Genomic DNA, 9,728 nt, shown 5'->3' on the forward strand with positions numbered 1-9,728 from the left:
AAATCAATCTATGCGTGATTTGGATGCTTATAACTTGAACCTACATCGCGAGAAGATGTAGTAGACGTATGCATCAGTACTTGAAAGGTTCTGAGCATGTAGGATATAATAAAGTAGAAATAAAACATAACTAAACAAGCACAAAAAATAGTATAATAATCTGAACATGATATACTGAATTCTGAGCTAACTTGATGTCACGACCAAATTGCTGAAACTGAATACTCAATATACTAATAAATAGTTAACTTAAGAGAGTCTGAGTGAACTGTGGAAGCTACTAATTACTAATAATAAAACCACATGAGCTAAATGTTGAGTTCGAGTATACTCCCATCAAGAGGACCAAATATACTTTGCTAGAGGTATTAAGGCATGCTTGTGTGATAACTAAACTAATGCCGCAGAGGGAACGTGCAACCTACTTGGCTAGTATTTCTATGACTAATTGGGTACGCTGAACCCTAGTCCAACTTGGTATTTTCCTTCTCCCATTGATTTATGTAGTTCATTGATTATGTCTGAAGTTCTTTAAATACTGGATAACATAAAACTTAACATGCAAACAGAGAATGCAACATTAAATCTTATAATGATGCATTTAAAACTGAAGCATGTATATCTACAAAACTGAAATATCTAACCTAGCATGTGTAATTCAAGAACTAAAGAAATACAGAGCTAGGGTTCGAATATTCATGTGATAATCTGAGTAATAACATGATACTTTGACTAGAGAATCAAGAACTAACGTTAAAGTAGGGACCCAATGTGTTAAAGAAACCCACTAGTGAAATCCCACATACCTGGTGAAGAAATTCACAGAAAATCACTTAGGTTTCGTGGCTGGGACTGCTGGATACTTGTTGAATTCTTGAACTAGTGTTCTTGAGCTTTGTCCTCAATCTTACTTCTAATTTTCTAACTTTTGATTTATTATTTTGACTTAGGTAAGTTCTTTTTATATATCTAAACATAAACAGAGTAATATCTGATGATTTAGGGTCAAAATGACGTATCGTAGTGTTTAAATGAAGTTGGAAAAGATCAAAAGACCCCTGCGTTAGTTGTTGTGAGACCAAACAATGACCAGGATTGACTGTCCATCGTTCAATCTACGGTCCGTCCTTTACGTCGTAGGTTGGGTCTGTTCAACACGCCTTTACTAAAACGAGCATAACTTTTTACTAGGAGTTCTGATTTTAAGCAGGTCAGTTTCTATAGAAAGATAATTCAATTATTTATCTTTGGGTAGGTCATGGGAAACCTAATTCATATTTTTCTGAGAGTTATCAGCATTTGAAGTTGACCCAACTATATTTCCCCTTTAATTGTCTGCTAATTCCCACATACGGTCAGACCTACGGACCGTGGGTCCATCTACGGATCATGTTGGTTATCCAAAGATCTAGTCAGATTGTGGGTGAATGGGTTGTTGATGGACGGTCACAGACTATGGACCGTAGGTTCATCCGTCGATCATGAATTAACAAAACCAGTGTTGAGATTTTGGGGTTTTCTGACCCTATTGACGGATCTGCAGGATGGACTGTGGGTCACTCTACTGTCCGTAGATGGCCCCGTTGGTTTCACCTTTAGATTTTTCTGAAGAGATTTTTTTTGGTCTATTTTGATATGGCGTGTTACATTCCACCTAGTATTTTTGGGTTAATTTAATGGATTTCTAGTTGCATGTACAAAGTAACGCATATGTTTTTGGCTTGCCCACGAGGGAGGTCGCAAAACCAAGAATGCTAGACTAATAGCCTAGGGAGTGGGTTGAAATGAGATTCAGCCTAAGAGGGTCAGAACAAGTCCGATATCCTAAAACTGTGCTTGAGAGATTGAGTAGGGTAAGTTGTAGGTTGTCCGTAATGTAGAAAATAGGTGTTGTAGAGGAACACATTTGAAACTGGTAAGTAGCCCGAGAGGGAACTTATTTCCATGTAAATCATAGACTAGTCACTCTTATATTGAAAATATTCTATCGAAAGACTGTACCCAACTAGTGATCTCAACTTGTATTCCCGTCACACCCCAAAAACATTTCCCCACACTTGATTCCCTTTTGTATTATTATCGTTTTTACTATGCTTGTGACAACCCCCCCTTTTTTTATATATTTCACACTTTCGTGTCACCCCTTTTATTTGATATGTCTATATTCATAATCTCTTTAGTTACGATTAATTAGACTGAAATTCTAAACTAACAACATTTCTCGAAATCGTTCCCTTGGGACATGACCCCAACGCTTAGTTGAGTTAGTAAACTATCAACAATTGTAGACACTCGTATACTAGGTTTGTTTCTTTGGTCATGATAAGCATCAAAATGACGTCGCTACTAGGGAGTGGCGTCACGTTATGATGTAGTTCAATGGTGTTTTTATTCTTATTAATTGGTAGTCTACTTCATGGGAACCTCAAAAATTCAATAACTTCCTGGGAAGAGCTTGTTAGTGTTCAATATGCTATTTTCCCCCTCGAAGATGATTACTATTTTGGATAACATTTAATGCTTTAAGCCCCTAAATGAAGAGTCTCTACAAGAAAATTTTCTAAGGTTCAAAAAGCTAGTGCTACAATGCCCAACCCATGGTTTGCCTTATAATGTGCTCCTTCACTACATTTTTTGGAGTTTGGATTTGGTAAATGAAGAAGTCACCAATAAACTCTTAGTCGGGGGACTAATGCAGTAGAAACTCATTATCTTCAGGAAATGACAACAATAAATAAGCTGTGGTACACTCACGAGAACAATGTCTCTGTTGTCACATTTATGGTATTGAAGGAGCACATTGAAAAGGAAAAAACGAGAGACCAAAAACTGGCCAAAATTATATCACGAACTAATATTCTATCAAAGAACATAATAGGGGATGGTGGTCGTAGTGTCAAACTTTTTGGGAGGCAACCCACAACCTTTTACTTGTTTTTTTATATCTTGATAAAATAATTCTTTGTTGTTTATACTCATTGAATAAGGAGAGTATATGAAAAGATGTATGGTGGCGAGCATCATCTCTTTTTTGTAGACCGCCGACAAGTTAGGCCTGCCCGATCATTTTCATCGTTTGAATCAATATATTTTAAGGGTTGAGTATGTAAAACTCGACAGAATGAGAATTTCATCAGCACATCGCCAATCTAGTTGGCGATCTCGACAATGTCCGCCTATGCGATGCCCACATGAATTGAAATTCATATTATATTTTGTTAGAAAATTATATATTCAGTGCTTTGGCAAGTTTTTGGACGAGGTGGAGTAACATCGCAAATTTATCTAGCAAAAATTGTATGATCACAAACCACATGTTTAAAAGTTGTATTTCATTCACTTGTCCCTTTTACAAAATCACACCCTCACTCTAGTAGTTATATTTCTTCCCTTTTAGAATATTTCAAGTATCAGAGTGTCCTCGGATTTGGATCGCATTCCTACTTGGACGTCACTAGAATCTAAGTCAGCATCAAAGTTTAGTAATCAAACCCCTCAGTTATTTTATCAAAATTTGTACTCATTTATATAATGATTGATATTTCAAAATATTTTCTAAGTATCTAAGTTGAGAGGATACCCTATATTATCGAGCATTACACGATATTTCCTATGTAATAGGTAAAATCCCACTCGACTATGCTCTAAGCTGAATTGTTATGTGTTAGGATTGTGGAAATGCTATGGGTCTTTGTTAAAATTGATATTGAAAATGTTTGAATTGTATTATTAGGGGTTACAACGTCAAATTTGAAAGAATGGAGTTAAAATATGGACGATGACCTGTTTGGTGAGCTGAGTGCATCATGCCAAACTGCTCGACGGTTCACCTAGACATCACCGTTTCAAAATTTACTAAATGCTTTATGTATGGCTAATCTATAACTTTTTGCAGTCATGTTGACTGAAAATATCCCTCGACGACTTACTGAAACAATCTTTGTTTGCCCTTTGTTTGCACCCTTTTACTATTTGTACATCTTTTTATTGAAGACCATAACACAATCAACAGATTAAAAATTACCTTGGCGAAGTGACTCTATAGTAAGAACTTCTCTTTCCCATTTTAAATTACCATCTAACTTGTCATCAAATAACTCACAGAAATGTCTAGACAAAAATCTAGGGGGTAAATGATCCACAAAGGAATATAAGAGCATGAGAGTTTAAGGAGTAGGAAAAACGAGTAGACCTAGCCAGAAAAAGGAAACACAAAAGAATCCAATGCAAAAAGATGAATTTTTATCAACCCTAATATGCCTCCATGGGCTTGAGGCTTTGTTAATGCTATACATGCCTTCGAGGAAGCTCATTAGATGGAGAAATTTATTGCACCTAATATCACTAAAGAAGCTAAGACAAATAAAAAGTATAAAAAAAGGATGATAACGATTTAGTGGTCATTGTCAATTTCAAGGGGTTACATCAGTACTTGATGCCTCAACCTGAGTAGAAGCTACATAGACAAGACCTTTATTCACCACTCTTTTGTCTTTTCTTTCTTCAAGTCTATATTCTATCTTTATTTATATTTGATGAGAAATATTTTTTTTTCGTGGTAGGGTGAGGCTCACCTTGTTTGCTTGTTACGGATATTTGTGTTTTGTGTATACAATTGTGTTTTATGATTTAATTGTGTTTCAAAACTTCTTTTAGATTATTTATGGAAAATATCACAACTCATAATAGCCAATAATGTGCTAAGAAACAAAAAATAATTAATTTTTGATAGAACCGGGAAAATATGGAAAATTTCCTATGTTAAGAAATTGAGTTTCTGTCATTTTCAAACCGCCGTAATTTCTAGCTCAAGATAATTTAGAGTTATTTATTTATATGGTTAGGAATATCTTGGGGAGATATATCCAACGCTCTTGAGTTTTCATATTTGTGAGATCGTATGAGGTAGATATGTCTGTCAGAAGTTGGGTTGTTAGGTTGAGGAAGGTCCCAATCCGGATTTTAGTAAGGTAAACTTGTCATTCACCCAACTATTTCTTAATTCATATTAAATGTTTATTAGGGGAAAACTAAGACTTATGTCAGTTTTACAAAATATTATTCACGCTTAGTGATTGGGAGAAAAAGAGAAGAGAAGAAGGAAAGGGGGAAATACCAACAATTCGTTAAGAACAGAAAGATCGTCGAGTGGAATTCGTCGGGCGGTTTTCCCTACCAAGGTTTGTGATATATTATTGTTTGGTTTATTTAACCCACACCCAAATTTTTTTAATTCATCGAGTTTTGAATGGATTCAATGATAAACATTGAAGTTCTTGAAGAATATTGGTTAAATTCTTGTTAGTTGAATTGTAGTATGTTTTAGTTGATTTGGTTCATGCTTTCGGGTTGTTTTATGGGTCTAATATATTGGGTATATAGTTTATTAGTGATCCTAAGTGATTGGAGAAAGACCCATGGGAGTTTAAAAGGTTTAGAGTTGAAAAAACAAAGAAGAATAGATAAGATCGTGTGTGAGAGGCCCTTTAGCACAGCGCCGTCGAGAGCCTCTCAATGCAGGCTCTATCCGGGAGGGTTTGCCATGCCGAACCAGCTAAACCCTCTCAGGAACGCATCTGTTCATGAAGCTCTGGTGCACCATACCTCTCGAATGGCAGGGTTGCCTCTAGACCCAATTTTTGCCCCATCTATTCTTACTACTTCCGAAATGATGTATGCACACTTCCTAGTTGATTCCAACACTCTAAAGTAAATCTATCCATCATGAAATCATCCATAAACATGATATTATGAACCTTGAATTCAATATTCAATTCAAGGGAAGCTAAAGTCAATGTCAAGGAAGTTAAGAAGTAAAGTCTAAAGCTATTATATAAGTTAAAATAAATTTTCCTAGAGTCTTATTTAAGTGCTTTAAATTTGTTTTTAGGATAAAGTTTCAAGTTACATAGAGGGTAAAAAGTGAAGTCTTTCCTTCAAAGAAGTATAAGGGAACTAATTATTCCCTAAGGAGTTGATTATGATCAAAAGTTTCAAGTCAAGTGAAGAAGTGAAGAGTACAAAGTTGAGTTCATTTCTTTAAAGATATAAGGGAAATAAGTATTGCCTAGAAATTATTATAATTTTTTTGCATTTAAGTTGAGAGAAAACTAAGATTTGCCAAAAGAGTTTTTGAACAAGAAAAAGGAACACTGATTCCAAGAGAGCTTTAAAAGCTTATTGTTGAGAGAATTTTTTTATCCTATAGAGAGGAAGGTATTTTAAAAGCGTGAGCTAATGTATATTTTGAGAGTAGTATTGAGCACCAACATGGGGAGAAGAGTTCATATTAACTCAAATCATCATGTAAAACATCTACCTCTCATGGGTATAAACATGTCATACTTTACATGATCATGTAACCTAATCTAGTGAATCCACTAAATTAAGAAGTCTTATGCAACGACAAAGTATAGCACAGTTCTGGCAGTGTGGGCAAGACGTTTTATAAAATTTTAGGCTCATAGTGGCATTTGTTGGTTAGAGATTCTCCCTAAGAAACTATATTACTTTCATTTAAAATTAAAGTTGAGTTTGTTATTAGAATATCTTTAATGAACTAAGTTGTTTCAATATATATTTAATGAATCATCCTTTGGCAGATTGCTTTTATATTTATCTCTTACATTTTTTTGATTTAGTGCATTGAAATTTTACTTTATTATCAATTAAAAATTTTCTATCCAAACATTCTTTGATATTCTTAGAGTTTTTTTATTCTTTGCAAGTTGAATTCATAAACTCCTACATATTCTTTCTAAAGATAATTTCAAATATATTTTTGTGATGGGAGAAATAGAATTCTCTTTAAAAAATTTGTTAAGACAACAATAAACAGAGTTGCCTTTGTTGTGGACTTCATCATTTTCTTTTCCATGTGACTCTATATTGGTGTTATGGTGGGATTATTTTCTAACAGATTAATTTCATAATCCTCTTCAATGCCTTTTTTCCTAATGATCAAGGACCTCCAAGTGATTTTCCGTTCTCACAACTCTATAAATGATAAGTTTAGTTGCTAAAAAAAGCATGAGTAATTCATGAAAGAGTATTTGGGCAATCTATCTTTTCCCTCAAAAATCCTTTATAAAAATAGCTCTAGATCCCACCCATCAGTTTTTAAAAGAAAATAAATTTAGGAACAGACCAATGAAATAAAAGTTTAAGGATAAATTATGTATTGCATTCCACAACTTTATATTATTAAGTATAAAAAGACATGTATTTACAGACTAGAACGAAATTGAAATAGAAACTAACTCATAAATACTAGCTTTCTAACTTAATAGAGCTATCGCAACAGGAAATTTTGTAATTCTCAATAAAGGATTCGACATATACACAAATGATTACAAGACATTCAATCTTGAACCTAACAAAAATTGCTCTTCTGCGTCTAGGATATTTTCTTGAAGCAACATCGAGAAAGCTTGAAGAGTGTTTGTAACACCTCTGAGATGATTTTGAGTGAACTCAAGGAGAGTCGGACATAAGAAGTGAAGACATAGACAAGGGTTGTTGTCCAGTAGTAGAGCTAGTAGAGCATATTCCACTAGCGTTTCTTTCCTTTTTTGATTCAGACTTTGTATTGGTTCAATTTTTGCCATTATAAAATTAATACATAATGAACGATTTCTTTCAGTTGCTTATCTCTTTAATGTTAGATGTTTGATGATGAACGATTATGTAATGTTAAGACTATTTAACATGTATGTTGAAGATCAAAAAGTTTCAAATTTTGTGCTAAATTTAATATAGGTGAGGTTTGAATAACACATATAGGCTTGTCTGCGACGTCTGAGAGGTTAAGGACGCCGGTCTCGTCTAGGTCTAGATTCCAGTCGTGACAAAGTGTGTATCAGATCACTAGGTTAAATTCCGAGGAATATAAGTTCACATTTACCATATTGGGTACTTTTTAAGTCATGGTAGTGAAGTAAACAACTATCCTGGATTAGCGACTGCATGATGCATAGGAAAAATTTCCCTTCTTCTGATCTTATTGTGCTTTTCCTAATGTCTGAGTTCTTGGTGTTATGAGCGTTTCTAACATCAATCCTTGTTTTTTTCCAGAGAATGAATACTTGGAGAACTAAGGGTCAGCAGAGGGGAGGAGCAACTGCTAGGGGTAATCAGAATCAACCCCATGCTCTAGCTGGGTTGACTGATTCTGATGTGAGGGCATCTCTAGCCCATATTGCATATGCCATCACGATGCAGGCTCAGGCTATGAGTGCCCAAGCCAACCTACAAGATATTCAGATGGAGAACCCACTGGTTTGCAGCATTGTTGACAGACTGAGAGATTTCACAAGGATGAATCCTCCTATAATCACAGGGGCTAAGGCTTTAGAGGATCCTCAAGAGTTTGTAGACGAGGTACATAAGATCATGGTGGTTATGGGGGCTACTGATACTGAGAAGGCTGAGCTGGGTTCCTACCAGCTCAAGGATGTTGCACAGATTTGGTGCAAGATGTGCCAAGATAATCGTGTCTTAGGTGGAGTGCCAGTCAAATGGGAGTTGTTGAAGACAACATTTCAAGACAGATTCTTCCGCAGTGAGATGAGGGAGGAAAAGGTTGAGGATTTCATCAACCTTAAGCAAGGCTCTATGAAGGTCATAGAGTATTCCCTTAAGTTTGTTAAGCTATCAAGGTATGTTACTTCCCTTAAATATTTAATATTAACAATGAGGAGAGTACTTAGCTTTGTTGAAATTATCCAGGTATGCTACTTCCTTAGTTTTGAACAGCAGGGATGATATGAGCAGGTTCCTTAAGAGAATCAATGGAGACCTAGATAAGGAGTTTCTATCTGCGATGCTCCATGATAATATGGACCTTTGTAGGTTTATAGTGCAAGTCTAGCATGTAGAGGATAGCCGCAACAAAAGAGGTGTTCATGATGTTAGGAGGCCTAGGCCTCAAGATTAGGTAGGTCCTAGCAATAGAGGCCAGATAAACAATTTTGGCATCCATGCGCAGCTCAGGTTCAAGAAGGGGCAGTATAGTTCTAGGAATTCTAACTCTCAGAGGAGTACAACACCTAGAGGAGGAAAACCTGAAACCAAGAGGGGCAATAGAGGTATGCCTTGAAGGGAGGGGAGGAGTAGGAGAAGTCCACAAATGTTGTTAACAGGTATGCTACAAATATTCTCAACTTCTGTTTATGCTCTACTTGATCCAGGGTCTACGCTTTCTTTTGTGACTCCTCTTCTTGCCTTTAATTTTGAAATACTACTTGAAGTTCTGCATGATCCTATAGTTGTTAGTATACTTTTCGGAGAAAATGTAAGAAATAATAGGGTCTACAAGGATTTATCAATAGTTTTAAGTGGTAATTGTATGTGTGCAAAGCTGATTGAGTTACCCATGCATGATTTTGATATTATTCTTTGCATGGACTGGCTTCACAGTTGTTATGCTTGCTTGGACTATCGTAATAGAGTGGTGAGATTTCACTTTCCTGATCAATAAGAGTTAGTCTGAGAGGGGTACAATTCGAATCATACTAATCCCTTGATTTCAAATCTTAAGGCCAATAAAATGATGTCCAAGGGGTTACTACATCATCTTGTGAGTGTGAATGATTTAGATCATGAAATTCCTTCTATAGACTCAGTGACCATAGTGAATGAGTTTCTAGATGTGTTTCCTGAAGATTTGCCTAGACTCCCTCCCCTTCGAGTGATTGACTTTAGTATTTACATAGAACCCGATACAAAAC

At 35.5% G+C, this 9,728-nt stretch overlaps 1 protein-coding gene across 1 annotated transcript; it reads left to right on the top strand.

Moving 5' to 3' along the window:
- The first annotated feature begins 8,076 nt into the window (after positions 1–8,076).
- On the top strand, positions 8,077–9,478 carry LOC138338842 (uncharacterized). Its single transcript, XM_069289925.1, has 4 exons — positions 8,077–8,657; positions 8,728–8,863; positions 8,987–9,086; positions 9,189–9,478. Exons 1-4 carry the CDS (start codon positions 8,077–8,079, stop codon positions 9,476–9,478), a joined length of 1,107 nt encoding a protein of 368 aa, XP_069146026.1.
- Positions 9,479–9,728: the final 250 nt, after the last annotated feature.

Source organism: Solanum lycopersicum, chromosome 10 (genome assembly GCF_036512215.1).
Source record: "Solanum lycopersicum chromosome 10, SLM_r2.1".
Taxonomy (NCBI): Eukaryota; Viridiplantae; Streptophyta; class Magnoliopsida; order Solanales; family Solanaceae; genus Solanum; species Solanum lycopersicum.

Excerpts from the sequence above, each read along its gene's own strand:
- LOC138338842 (XM_069289925.1), top strand. The coding sequence starts at position 8,077 with ATGAATACTTGGAGAACTAAGGGTCAGCAGAGGGGAGGAGCAACTGCT. Across the intron at positions 8,658-8,727 it reads AAGTTTGTTAAGCTATCAAG|GTATGCTACTTCCTTAGTTT; the intron begins GTATGTTACTTC and ends GAAATTATCCAG. Across the intron at positions 9,087-9,188 it reads AACCAAGAGGGGCAATAGAG|GGTCTACGCTTTCTTTTGTG; the intron begins GTATGCCTTGAA and ends TACTTGATCCAG.